Below are 14,141 nucleotides of genomic sequence, written 5' to 3'. Positions count from 1 at the left end.
TTGTTAAGGATAAAATTGATGTAGATTTTGCATTCCCTTACGCAAAGTACATATCAGTAATAAAGGGCTACTATTCAAGACAAAGTTAAGATGTAACGATAAATGGTATTTAATTTTCTTATTTTCATGTTGTGTATTGTATGTATTGAATTGTACTTAACGTTATTAATTTGTATATTATCTTTTATGTTTATATGTTCGATAATCTGAAAAATATTAAAATGAGAGTTGGGTGTTTATCTCTTTTGTTTAGAGCGGGTTTTAATATGGAGTTTCGTTATACTGTTTGAAGTCTGAAGCTTTAGTTCCATGTATATTGGTACTATAGTATTATTCTAATTTTGTAATTTTTCTTTTGTTGTATTATGTTTGTCGGTGGGTATTTTGTATTGTATTGTATTTTTTATATTTTGTATTTTTTATATTATTTTTTTGTGTTGCATAATGTGAGTGTTGGGTTTGTGATATCCCATTGTAATTGGAGCATTGCTCTGTTATGGGATTGCTTATAAATAAAAAAAATAAAATTTATAGGCAAGAGTGCATGTCATAATCATAATATCTGTAAAAGTGCTCACCTCTTTCTCTAGACCAGAATACTAAAGAAATTTACTACGCAGGTAGAAAGAAATCTAGGAATGCGCCCCCGCGCAGGAATCTCTAGATGAGAAAGAAGTAAAATAAAAGTGGAGTTAAAACGTGCCTAAAAGAGGGACGAGATCGTAAAAGGAAGAAGGAGAAAGAAATGGAATTTCGACTTGAGCTCTTCTTGGGCTTCATTTCCTTCGCAGCGGGGAAAAGTCAATGAGCGTATTCTGGGAACCGATCCCGGGAGCCGCTTATGTAAAACCCGGGAATTCCCAAACGACCGAAAGGAAAACCGGGACGTCATTAAAAGCTACTCTGATCCAGCGCGGAAGAAAGCTTTAACGGGAGAGGGAGGTTTTGCGCAGATTGAAAGATGCGAGTCGCTGTGATATGGAGATGTTCTTTGTTACTAAGCAAAGTTCTGCCTCGGGATTATATCGTTCTGCAGAGACAAAGGAAAGTTCTCCAAGAATTGAATTCGGCAGCGTGTTCCTCTCTGTGCCCGTTTATATATCTCAAACCTTCATGATTATGAATATACAGTATTCATGAATGTTTAACACAGGAGGTAAGAACAAGGCTCGAGATAGAAAGTTTGAAAATACATGCACACAGAACTCGAAACGCATCAGATCAAGATTGATGCATTTTGATGCACCAACTGACACACTTAAACGGGCAATTTTGTTCTCTTTAAAATGATTGTATCTGATATTCTCAATTGATGCACAGTTAATGCATCATACCAAAAAAACTCATAAAATTACCCTTTGATACATTTTCCTGTGTAATTTGATGCATGTAAAGTTCATCATTAGCAGTTTATGCACTTTTAATGTGTAACCGGAAATCAACATATTTGTATCAATTGACATGCTTTGGGTTGTGTGTGTGCTCTCTTCAAACTTCAACATTACAGTGATTCCACCCTATGTTTCAGTAGGAATATCCGTTAAAGAATTTGTATCAATGTATCTTTTTTTCTCGAGTAAGCTATATAAGTAAAAAAAAAATAATAATCAAAATATAAATGGATAAACTTGAGTATGCATCTTCAATCTACGTTATATTCAATCTATATATGGTTCTCATCAAGCAGTTTTAGAACTAAACCAAATGATAACGGATTCATATGCAGAAAATTTTCGAACTACCTAGGTATAACGCAAAGTTACGACACGTTATTTGATAATCCATGGTATTACATTAATCTGTAGTCGCATTACTTTATATGTTAATAACACAATTTGTTATTGGAACAAATTGTATTTTTATGCTTGTAACAACCGTAGAGTACCAGAGAAAAAATTCTGCAAGCAAAGCGCACATACAAGAAAAATGTATATGTTACTTTGATAACAACAGAACTGGCCAATATATTGGCTAGAACAGGACTCGAATTCTTAGAAGTGTTGAAGGACAAATTTTCTTGTCCAGGAAATCACTTGCGCAAGTAACCCCCAATGACATGTGTGTTGTGGATAAAACATAACATATGCATATAATCTAGGTGAAAATTTCAAAGTAAACAACTTATGCCTTGTAATGGTCGGATTGACTATTACTGGTTTTGGTTATTATATGAATTAATTGCTGGCCAGCTACAAGGTATAGGGTTAATTAATATGTTATGTAAGTGTATGTGTTTAAATGGATTGATTTTTACTGGATATTAGATTCCCGTGTTTTTTAGATTCCCGGTTGAGCTGTCTTTCAAAATACCGTTGCAGTGGAAAATTCCAGTGCTACGGGGTCCACTTCCACGGACTCCAACCCCGACTATAAAAAAGGCCAGTTGAGCGTTCTTTACTATCTTCACAACGACGAAGAACCTTCTAAAGTCTTGTCCACTTAGGGTGGCTGGACTGAATGATTGGAAGCTGAATGTAATACTTCACCAAAGAACCCTCTTCGAGAGTTTAGTCCACTTATGGTGGCTAGACTGATGACCGAAATTAATGTATCATTTTGGCTAAGGAACCTACTTCGAAAGTTTAGTTCACTTATGGTGGTTAAACTAATTGATGGAAAATATATGTAGCATTTGGTAAAGTCAACCCCTGTTTGAAATCCCCAAGTTTCCCAGTTAGCAAAGATTTGCATTTATAAGATATTGCCGAGTCGCATCATAATGCCTAGCGGGCTGAATGAGGACTGCGTAAGGAAACACAAGATTAGTCGGAATATCAATAAAGTCGAGGGTAGGCCATAGAGGTAGTTAGGGTAACTCTGTGTTGATGGAAGTACTAATGGTTAGGCCATAGGTACGCCTTTGCTTGAATTAAGGAAATTGGTTGATTATGTAAATGCACATATGGAAACACTTTGTAAATATGTAAATAATAGCAACGTATAATAAACCCATATAATCCTACTACAAATGTTATGATTTGCTGAATTAACTCCAAGAACTTCAGTACTGTCTTTCCATTTTAAACCAAATATTTATTCATTTTCTGTACATGTGTAACGAACCAGGGACTAAAAAATATAAATGTTATGTGAAACCCCCTTTTCGTAATTCCGGCGTTATTATAATCTGCTCGCTTGGCACCCAGGGTAAGGTGTAAGGAGAGATTGGAAAGAATTTTACAAGGAAGTAATCCAGAGGGCCGGATTTAAACCAGGGATTGGTGGGCCTCACCTTTCACAGCCTTTCGAAAACAGTAAATGTAACTTGCAACGCATTTCATCCATGCAGGTCTGGCGTTTCGCAAGGTGGAAATACTAAATCCACTTTGCTTCTTTCTGTACACGGTGTGCAAAAAGATTAACAAAATACAATTCGTTCACTAATAAAAGGCGTGATGATAATCGTTATTAATCTGTAAGTGGTGACTGGATCATAGTAACAGATTTCCGTCATATGGCAGTTACAGGAAGGTTATCTTAGTAAAGTTTAAAACCTTCCGATGGAATATAGACGCGGTTGAAAGGATGGGATAATCAAAGCAGTTCCGGGAGGAAGATTGTCCCGGAAATCCTTGTTTAATTAAACAGGAACTGCATCGAGCTTGTATTATGAGCAGATTTATTCTTGTGAAGCATTTTTTAGAAAGGAGCTCTTCTAATTGGTGGCACGAGGAACATGACAAATAACAGTATCTTTCTACGAGGGCTGGTCAAATATTTAAAGTCGTATGAATTTTATAGGACACGTATGCAGCTGAAGTTAACGTGACGCATCAAATGTTATTGACAAAATGTCGGTAAGGCTCGTACGCAAGCTGCAAAACGTTATTTTAATGTCAGTTTCTCTACGCAATTCCACCAATAATGCATTGCATTCTGGAAGCTTAAAATTTCATAATTTCCTCGGCGAATGAATATTAAGTTTATGAATAGAGCAGAGAGTTTGACAATGATATTCTACACGTTAAGATTGATGTGGGTCTCTCAAATGTTGTATGGTAATGACGCCGCATTGTAATCAAGGGGTCACGGGTTCAATACCCGGTGGAGACGAGAACTGTTACTACAGATCACGTTCTGAAACTATGAGCTAAATGTAACAGTCGTGAGCAATCCGTTATTTTTATACTTTTTCATTGAAATAGTTACACTATTTCTATTCTTTGAACGTTACAACGCCAGGGGTTCGAATCCCGGCCCGGCTATGTGTGTTCTTTGTGAGTGTGCCTTCATCAATTTCATCATATCATCACCCATCCTCATCTTCGAGATTAGCCAAAAGTGGCAGAAGAACGAAATTAAACAAACCTAATCATCCAATCAAATCCATTCTTTGAAGAGTTCCTTTTAAATTGAGAGTTTATCGTAACAAAAACTTAACTTGTTGGTTCCAGTAAATGCCTGCAGTGTCAAAGAAACAGAAAGAGGGAGAGAGAAAAAGAAGAAATAGAGAGATACATAGAAAGAGAAGAATAGATGAAAGAGAGGAAGCAAGAAAAAGAAAAAAGAAAACGAAACATTAATACATATACACAAGAGTCACTTTAAATCTGACCTACCTGTATTATCCGCAAGATGAGTGTCGTGTTCTGAAAGTCGTACTCCAAGCTGAAGTGTATCTGCCCAACGTTTTCAGATGGCTCTGAGTTGTCAATGTACATGTCTACCAGCGAAATGGATCTGTTCTGGAGAAAGGCCATCTGGAGAGGAAGAAGACAAAGAAACTTTATCACAAATATCTTTAAAATTCACCATTTTGTGTGAATATTTCTTACGAACTAGAGCAACGGTCTATCGGCTAAATAACCCTATATCCTAAATTGTAACCTGAACATAGCATGAGTTCATAACTTAACAAGGTGTCGCCGAACTTTCACGGCGCGTGGGAAATATCAAAGTGCTCATTGCACCGTGCCATAGGGAGATTGTTGAGGCAGAGCCCCACACAATTTGGTGGCGTGATTAGCATCACACACCGGTCGTCTTTATTCCCCAGGGATTTACTTATCAGTGGCTGGTTGAACCCCAAAGCTGCTCCACACAGGCCATTGAAAGTTTGCCTTCACTGGTTAGTCAGTTTGTCGACAGCGGACTAAAAATTTCATTGTTGTCTGACCGAAAAGTGGTAATCGTGAATCTGTACGCCGTGGTTGCATACATATAGGAAAACACACTTTTATAGTATTAATACTTAATACGAGTATAACACACACACATTACTTAATAGGGAATGTGATTACAGATTATCTTAATCAGTGGAGTGTGCTGGTACCAGGAACTGAATGCAGGGTGCCTTGATAACAAGCCGATAAATCCAAGTGTGGAAAATAACTGAATTCCATTCGTTGCTATCTTTTTCCGGAAGCAAACGGCCACTCGTTGGCGTCCAGCAACGACCAATTGAAACACAGCCAGGACAAAACAGCTTTTGGAGTTCGCTAATGCCGCCGAATCGTCAGCAGTTGCAAATTGTAACGCTCAGCGTCCGTTTGATGTTGTTCCAAACACCAGAGAGAGATAAAAAGGTGTGTGTGTGGGGAGGGGGTAGAGGAGGTGCAGCACTGGTCAACCAAATAAGGTGAGCAGGCGCTGACATTTAATACGGCCTCTCACATAGGAAAAAGGTGGTTCGGTTCCCGGGTTTTCCAATCCTCAGATTAGTTCCTCTTCAAAAAGGATACAATCCGGATTTTCGTAGGGCTCCCACCCCTTTTTGTACGCCATCCTTCTCGGTGCAGCTATGTGATTGGATTCGGTGTTGGACGCGGAGGTGATTTGTGGAAAGGAAATTGGGGGAGGTCACATTCGCGTTCCAAACATCTCGGATCAATGCACTCATAAAAGGCCTCGGATGGAGACCCTTAAGCCTGCGAACTCTGCAACGGTGTCCGTAAAAACCGAAGAGCGGCGAAATGACTTTTCTTGCATCAGAAGACCGATAAACAATCTCCAATGTTATTTGTCGTAAAGATCTGTTTAAAAGCGAAAGTAATTCCTCCCTTCAAATTGTAGGATTTTATACACCACCACCCCCGCGTCACCTACAAGGGAAGTTAGGATTATCCTCTAACCTTCACTTAATGAACAAGATTTTGGGAAAAGAGGAAACTTCAGACAAAAGACAAAGTACTGCCAGACCGCAGTGAGAATAATTTAGATTTCCGAACCGAATTTAAATATACAGTATCGGAACACTGGGCAAGAGTAAGGTAGCTAGACTTTGAAAACAAATTCGAATTTATTATTATATGTTAAATTACTGTACGATTAAACTTTAGTAAAAAACCTGATACTTGTTATTTTGTTATCTGTGTTGGTAATAATAATGTCCTGAATTTCTTACGTCTACTATTAATATACGTATAAAAAACTGTATCTCAATGCTAGGCGATTACAATGAACGATTTTTTGGGTCGCCCTTTTGAGGAAAATTGCCATCTCCGTCTTGGCAGTCCCCGTCCGGCACTGCATCCTCACTTATTATTATTATATTTTTATAAATATATTATTTACTGATTTCAATAAGCAATCTCAATAACAAATAGAATAATAATAATAATACAATAAATTACTGCATGTGCTCGGGCGCCACAGGCACATAAAAATTGCCCCATCGTCCACCTGTTCTGTTGTAGCAAGTGCTTGGTTTGCAGAAAATGCCAGAAAGTTTTATGCATCACAACACAACAGTTAAAGTTCAAGTCCTGATTCGAACCCCAGTTCGGTATCTTTGACATAGCTCGAAAGGAAATCGTCCGGACGCGAATCTGGTTTGAAGCCAGCGACTGTTTTTCTGAGAAGCGCTTTTGTTCCTTTTTACCTGCCGCGTTTAGACCTGCAACATGAACTGCGATGACGTTGCACTCCCAAGGTATCCACATTGTATAAAAAGGGATAGCACAACACAATAACACAGCGTAGCAAAGATAAACGCAACCTCACGTTATGAAATCTCTAAAGAAACTGAATTGACAACATCTGATTTACTCCACGTGGACTTGACAAGTACTGTCAGTTCCTAAAACGGACGCTATTGGTGGGAAAGACTTGAGAGGAGTGCATAACGGGCGGGCTCCACGTTGACTTGACATATGGTTCTCGGAGGAAAACAGATTTTTCGGAACTTTCTTTGAGGTGAAGTGGCGTTCGAATCAGGACTTGAACCATACCACATAAGGCTCCAAGTCATCCTGTAAGTGGGTAGATTGCGTGTGTGTATATCATGACCCGTTATCACTGCACTGGAGCTGTATTGTTTAGTACATTAGAAGAGCGGGACATTGTAATATGGAGTAGAGTCATTTTCCCTGAGGTTCTGTCGATATGGTTAAAGACAAAAAGATAACTTTCAAACCTCAAACTATTGAGTTTATAACTACTTATCTCCATAAGGAGTAGTATTCTACCAAAGTTATGTTATTTTAGAAGGCATCAATAGATACATTAGTAACCAATCATCGTGAAATGAGGCACATGTTCCTTAGCGGAGAAATAGTTCTACCAAAATGCCTGAGAGATTTTCCTCTTTGCATAAACTTTTTGACAAAAGTCTCCTTTTTACCTCTTCACTTCCAATTGCTTAACATTTCCCTCCAGATGCCAACACAGCATATTTACACATACCAAATGGTTGAAATTAATCAAGATTAGTATTACGTAAAGACTTATTACAATTTTAGAAAGATTTAAGATACGGAGTGCCACTGACCCCAAGTAAGGAGTACAATCAAACGTTTCTTCAAAAATAAAAGTTTATGTGAATAACGCTAAATCAACACCTGAAGTTGTGACACTCTATTTTAGCACCAAACAATCCTATTCGTTCGTGTCAACTTATTTAGTGATTCTTAATCCCTTCACAGAACCCTTACTTTTCTCTATTATTTGCATTTGGTGTAATGTAATAATTTGCACTAATTCTTTTAACTTATAATTACTTACAATTGAATGTATTGTTCAGTACCTTCATCTTAATTTTTTTATGTGACAGTGCTGCCATCTCTTACTATTCTTAATGGTTTGCTATGAACTGGCTTTATTTGTTCCTGGAATATTCATAATTTATCTTCACCAAGAACTCTCCCTTCTTCGTTTCGCAAAGCTATGGTGGATCAAAACAGCTTTTGAGATCGCAATGGGGATAAAACACGGCGAGCAGCGGAAGGAAGGGGCTCTCAGTACATGTAAGGGAAACGTAATCGGGGGTGGGGAAGTGAGAGAACAACAGAACGGGAGAAAGACGAAGATCGAGTTAGTAGAAGTGGGGAAATAAAGAGGTAGGTAGAGACAGAAGAAGGAAGAGAGAGACGAAGATGGAGAAAGAAGGGAAGGAAAGGAGGAGGGAATGTTAAGAACAGAAGGGAGTTAATCAGATAAGAGAAAAAAGAGAGAAAGGCGGACGATATAGACACGAAAGAAAAAGAGGAAACAGAGAGAAAGAGAAATTAAGGAGGAGGAGGAAACAGAGAAAGAAAAGAACGAAAATGACAAAGAAACAGATGACTGGAGAGAAAGAGATATACGTAGACAAAAAACAGAGGATTATACTGGATGTGAGTTCAGGCGCCAGAGACTTCTTGGTCTGCAATATGCAGTCCAGGACAAAGGCGTGCGCAAAACCCTCTGATTAGGGGTGGCAAGAACGTTGATGAAAGTTCAAGCGGAGAAAGAAAGCCCATATTTCATCTCACTCTTTGATTGTATTGATGGATATGGAACGGAGGCGTACATAGTGTGTGTCCAGACCCGTCGAAAATCACTGTGTTAGAAAAATTCAAACTTCCGTGGCAGCAATTCTTTGACTCCTCATTTATTTCCCCTCTAATTTACACATGAACATGGTTTCGTACAGCGGATTCAAAACAACTACACGTAATTTATTCACTTCCAACAGGGGCGGCAATTACGGAGCGGGAGCAGTTGCCCTCACCCACTTTTTGCCTCTTATTGTCTCCGCACTATGGCCTGTTAATGCTAAGCCTCGTCTACAAAGAAAAAGTGAACTGTGCTTGCCCCCTCCCCACTTTTGATTCCCAATGTATGGAGAATTTATTCTGCAGACAAATAGGGGTAACACAACTAACGAATAAAGTGTGTGGGAATGGTAATAACAAGAATAACGACGTTGGATAGTTCCGTTCACAGGAAATAATGCACCTTCCTCTCCCCTCCGTAGTTGCTTGGAACCTGTACGTCAGCTTGAAAATAATTAATTTTTTAAAGAGTATAATATTGTTTAATAACGGTGATATAAAATTCCTCAAACTAAATTTCTAAGTGAGAGTATTAGGGGGGGCAACTGCCAGGATGTACTTCGTGGAAGGGAGGTTCACGTTTAGGTGTCTTTAGAAGGGGCCACCCTTACACCCTAATTTCCAATACCTGTCACTTCAATCCGGTCGTCCAGTTCCACCCGATGAAGCAAGTAATGGAAATCGTACGTTTTGTAGTCCGAACAGACGAGAACATCCTGTCTGTGTAATCCGCCCTTTCCTATGTGTCTTCCAATTTTTATTAATCATTTAGCAAAATAGTTATTAGTCTAAAAGATTAAATTATCTACCCATAAATGTATCTTAATCAAAATGTATTAATTTAAGAAGCAATTTTGTTTCACATACGCACTGTAAATTTATTTGATTGGTTGGAATCGTCTCAATGTAAATTAATCTCAGTGTTTTGTAAGATGAAACTAGTTGATCTCCGTGGCGGAGTGGTTAGCACATATTTCGGCCTGCGCATAGGTGGTCTATACGAGTGTAATTTCATAAATTTCATCATATCATCGCTCATCCTCATCTTTGCGATTAGCTAAACGAATACGATCCAAATCAATAAAGGATTGAAGAAAAACATAGAAAAATATTTTAATTTTGTCTTTGTTCCAATAGTACATATTTTTACATACAAATTTTGTTTAATAACTTTTTTGGCCGATTTAATGTGGAGACTTGGAGAATTTTTCATGCGATCATTGGAATCACTGTTAAAAATGTAGAGCAATAAATGGATCTTCGTATCATAAAATCAATTACCTTCCATGAAAAATTAAACTCTGACCAGACGTCGTTTTTCATCATTGTGGATTCTGAACTAGTTACGCAAACCTTATCCATCGCTTTACACAATGCAATTAAAACAATACCCTTCCGTGCACGAGTTGAAGCTTTGCACAATAGAACACGTGAAGCATGGTGAATGTTGCTAACCCGGATATTGTTACTAATTAATTCGTTGCATCATTAATGCATCCACTGTGCTGTCAAATGAGTTATCCGAACAATTACAAACGATTTTGGTAAAAGGCTACGCCTTATCACACTTTTTGGTACTAGATTCAAATACACTGTGTCGCTGTACGCACACAGGGCATCTCGAGGACAAGATTTCTTAGTAACATCACAGATAAAGATATATATAAGCAGATCTTCATCTAAGGCAGGAAAACCGGTGCACGGACCTGCCACTGGGAATCGCCATTCGCAAGAAGTTTTGTAATAATCCGCTAAGAGGCGCTGAGAGCAGTGCCATCTCTTGTTCTGTTTGTTAGAATAAGTGAAAGCAAGATTCCGAGTAGTGGCTCTCAGCGGATTATTACAAAACTTCTTGCGAATGGCGATTCTCAGTGGCAGGTCCGTGCACCGGTTTTCCTGCCTTAGATAAAGATCTGCTTATATATATTCATCTGTGCTCGTTGTTTCAGCCACAGAAGCCTTCGAAAAAATCTCAGATTCTGTTAAGTTGCCGATTACGTTTCTTCTGTCGCATAACGTAAAGAGCAGGATAGAATGCGATGGAAACAGTATTATGCCAGCACACATGTATCACAATATATTTTGTTTCTACATTAAGAAACGACTTCATACGTGTCGACTAGGGCTGAACCGATACCACTTTAAATCGATACCCATAACGATACCGATAATCTTATCGATACCCACCGATACCGATGCTTGAAAATTGTTACAATTAAAACTTTGTTCACGATATTGATTAATATTAGTGCGTGAATATTCCACTCCAATTATTACCATCAGTACCTATATCAGAGTTATGAAAAAAAAAAAATACATCAGAATATAAAACATGCGTATCATGTAATCTCAAAATACAGTTTTTAAAACATATCTGGGTGCAAACTTTGAATTTTGCATTACTTCTGGGTTATTATGCGCTACGACATGCTGCAAAAGTATTGTCCGGTGTTGGTAATTAACATTCGAACGATATTTTCCGATACCGAATCGGCTCAGCCCTATATTCTAGCATCCACGTCTTATTTCGACTATACCTAAGGATACAATGCTACCCAGGTAGAGATATATTCTTAAAAAGGTTATTGTGTCATCTTCAATTTGTCCCTCACCTTGGCCTTGCGGTCTAAGGCGTAAAACTTTTGGCGGACGCGCGCAGGTTCGAGTCTCCTGGGGGGAGCGTAACATCTCTTCTCCTTAGATTTCGGCCTGCGTATGGGACCGGTGGCCACCCACCATCGTGAGGACATTGGGGAGCTGCGAATGAGTAGCGTAACCCGGTCACGGAAACTTTCAACAACGAATGGGGGTTCCTCGTGCTAACCACACGTCACTCCATAACTGGTTGGATGATCGCGCACCTCTGTTACGCCATGGGTTATTGTTATCTTCAATTTATAATTAATCCTTTCCAATGACGACATCGCGTGATAATCGCTACGAACAAACTCCCACCAACGGAACGTCATCGGACACCCGTCGCAGCTTTTGGACTTGTTAATTCGCTTTTCTCGTCTGCGGTTCATTCTCGTGAGCAATATCTACAGCGGTCGCGTTTGCGAATCTCAGCATCAGCATGCAGATGTATGTTAACTTCATCACCGTTTCCACTCGCAGGTCCCTGCTGTCGCCTGCATTATTGACGATAGCTTCTCGTGGCACAATGGAGATCGATAGCTGCGCTCGCACCGAAAGGTACAACAACCAAATTAGCAGCTCAGAGGTGAACACAAATAGGTTTTTTGTGCAACTCCTGAAATACAGTTTTGATGAACGGTCGGAAGTCAAGTACTTTGCTGCTACGATCGCACAGAATCACTAGAAATTTGCATGTCAAACATGACGAATATTCGGCAGTCCAACATTTCTATCGTGTTGCAGGACCTTCTCTTGACTTACGGCAGCACTACTTCTAACCGTTCTTAAAATATCACAACAGTTGGAAGAACAAAACAAAAGCAGCGCCGAACAGCATGTTCTGACGTCACAATTGAAATCACTAGCTTCGTTAGGATCTTTTTTCGGAGGGCGGCTGGAGTTCTAAAGGTGGATATTACATAGCTGCAATCTATGGGCGGTAAAAAAAGGTAAAGTACTCCCCTGTACATAGCACCACGCCATGAAGGCGTATAGGGGGTGTGGGGGTGACGCCCCACACTTTCTTGATCCGGTCGTGAGTGGGGTGATGTGATCAGCATCACGCCCCTGACCGCCTTTACCCCCCAGGGTTTCCCCCAGGTACGCATGTCATTCGACGCTGGTTGGGCGCCGGAGCAGCTTCGAACGTTAGAAAAGTTCCCGGATTTGAACCGGCCGGGGATCGAACCCGGGACCTTGAGCATGGTAGTCAGACGCGTTACCTTTCTGATTATTTACTCTTTATATTTGGAAAATTTTATTTCACTCAAAATTTTGGGAGGAGCTGTAGCCCCATCATCTTCCTCTGCATACTCCAACAAATAAATTAAGTCCTGCCCACCCGGTCAAAATTTTCTGACGCCCACCATAATTAAACAATATAAAATATGTCGTAATTTCCATTTTTATCCTTAGTTTTAAAAGTTGTTAGAGCAAATTGGTAATCGGGATCATTTTAACGTAATTCGAATCTACTGCTTTGGTTTTTCCCCCGAGTTCTTTACTGCTTTAATTTGAAAATTTTGATATTGTCGAAATTTCGGTAGGGACAAGCCTGTAGCCCCATCAGCTCACCGCTGCGCACGCCAGTCATTGAAAGTGACATTTTCTTTTTGGCATGGTAGTGCCATGCGCAAGATCTGAGGTGAACGAGATTTTGTGCTAAAGACCTGTTTGACTCCTTGGGTGTCCAGGGAAAAGAAGATTCGACGTGAGACGAGAGGATTTCTTGACCTCACATTATTTTATCTGGAGATAACTTTGCAACTAACGAAGTCTTTCAATTAGAGTCCACGGACAAAAACTGCAGATAAGGTGGCGAAGGCCAATTTAGATAACGAAAGGACAAGACATTTAACTAGCCTAACGCATTCAAAACGAATAAGTAGGAACACAACGAAATACGAGAATGACGCACACAGAGCATGGATGTAAACAATCCTATGCATGTTTTGTAGGCTTGGATATTTACGTGAAAACAACTTAAGACATACTTATATTATGATAACTTCAATATGTGTTATTCACAGAACCAAACAGTGGTTCCTTTGGGTGAACGAAATACTTCCAGATGAGCTTCGCTTTAATGATCATGGCTACAAAGCTTGTCTCACTCTCTGTGTGGCTATATTTCTATCATTTCCCTCTTCTCTTTGTTTTTATTCTTTTTTCTCTCTATCTTTACGTCATTACTTCTATCTCTGTCCCACTTCTCTCTTTCTTTATCTTTTACTTCTTTCCTGGTCCTGTGAATCTTTCTCTTTCTGCTGACCTCCGTGACTGACTGGTTAGCACAGCGCGCTACGACGGCAGGGTCACGGGTTCGAATCCCGGCCTGGATATGAGTGATCTTTGTGAATCCGCTTTCATCAATTTCACCATACCATCATTCATCCACATGGTCGCGATTAGCCAAAAGTGGAAGAGATGCGACGTTAAGAAACAAAAATAAATCAAATTAAAGTAACTCTCTCTCTTTCCCTCGTGTGTGATTCTACTTATCCTACAAACCTATGAATGGGCAGCGCCTCTTCATCCACCTTGTGGTAGCCAAAGAGAGGAAGAACAGCTGCCTCCAATGAAAACTCGGCTTCCCCCTCAAGAAGAGGAAGAAGAAGAAATCCACGGGCTGATAATAAAGAAGCAAGTTGTATTTCTGCCCCGTGATTGATTTGTCAGCCTTCGCAACACCCCTGAGGAAATTAAGGTAGAAAAGCAATATCGCGTCCCCCGAACCAAGCGGATCCTGTT

General features: G+C 39.6%; 1 protein-coding gene across 4 annotated transcripts in view; it reads right to left on the bottom strand.

The window, feature by feature from the left end:
* The window catches only part of Syt7 (Synaptotagmin 7), an 863,311-nt gene that overhangs the window by 125,866 nt on the left and 723,304 nt on the right, over positions 1 to 14,141 (bottom strand). For all 4 annotated transcript variants that reach the window (XM_083121280.1, XM_083121281.1, XM_083121278.1 and 1 more), the window contains one exon: positions 4,560 to 4,700. In XM_083121280.1, the coding sequence (XP_082977406.1) occupies positions 4,560 to 4,700 (141 nt within the window). The remainder of the gene's footprint in view (positions 1 to 4,559; positions 4,701 to 14,141) is intronic.

The sequence above is a fragment of the Lepisma saccharinum genome, chromosome 4 (assembly GCF_977018435.1).
Source record: "Lepisma saccharinum chromosome 4, izLepSacc3.1, whole genome shotgun sequence".
Taxonomy (NCBI): domain Eukaryota; kingdom Metazoa; phylum Arthropoda; class Insecta; order Zygentoma; family Lepismatidae; genus Lepisma; species Lepisma saccharinum.
This window is presented reverse-complemented; position numbering and strand designations above follow the sequence as displayed.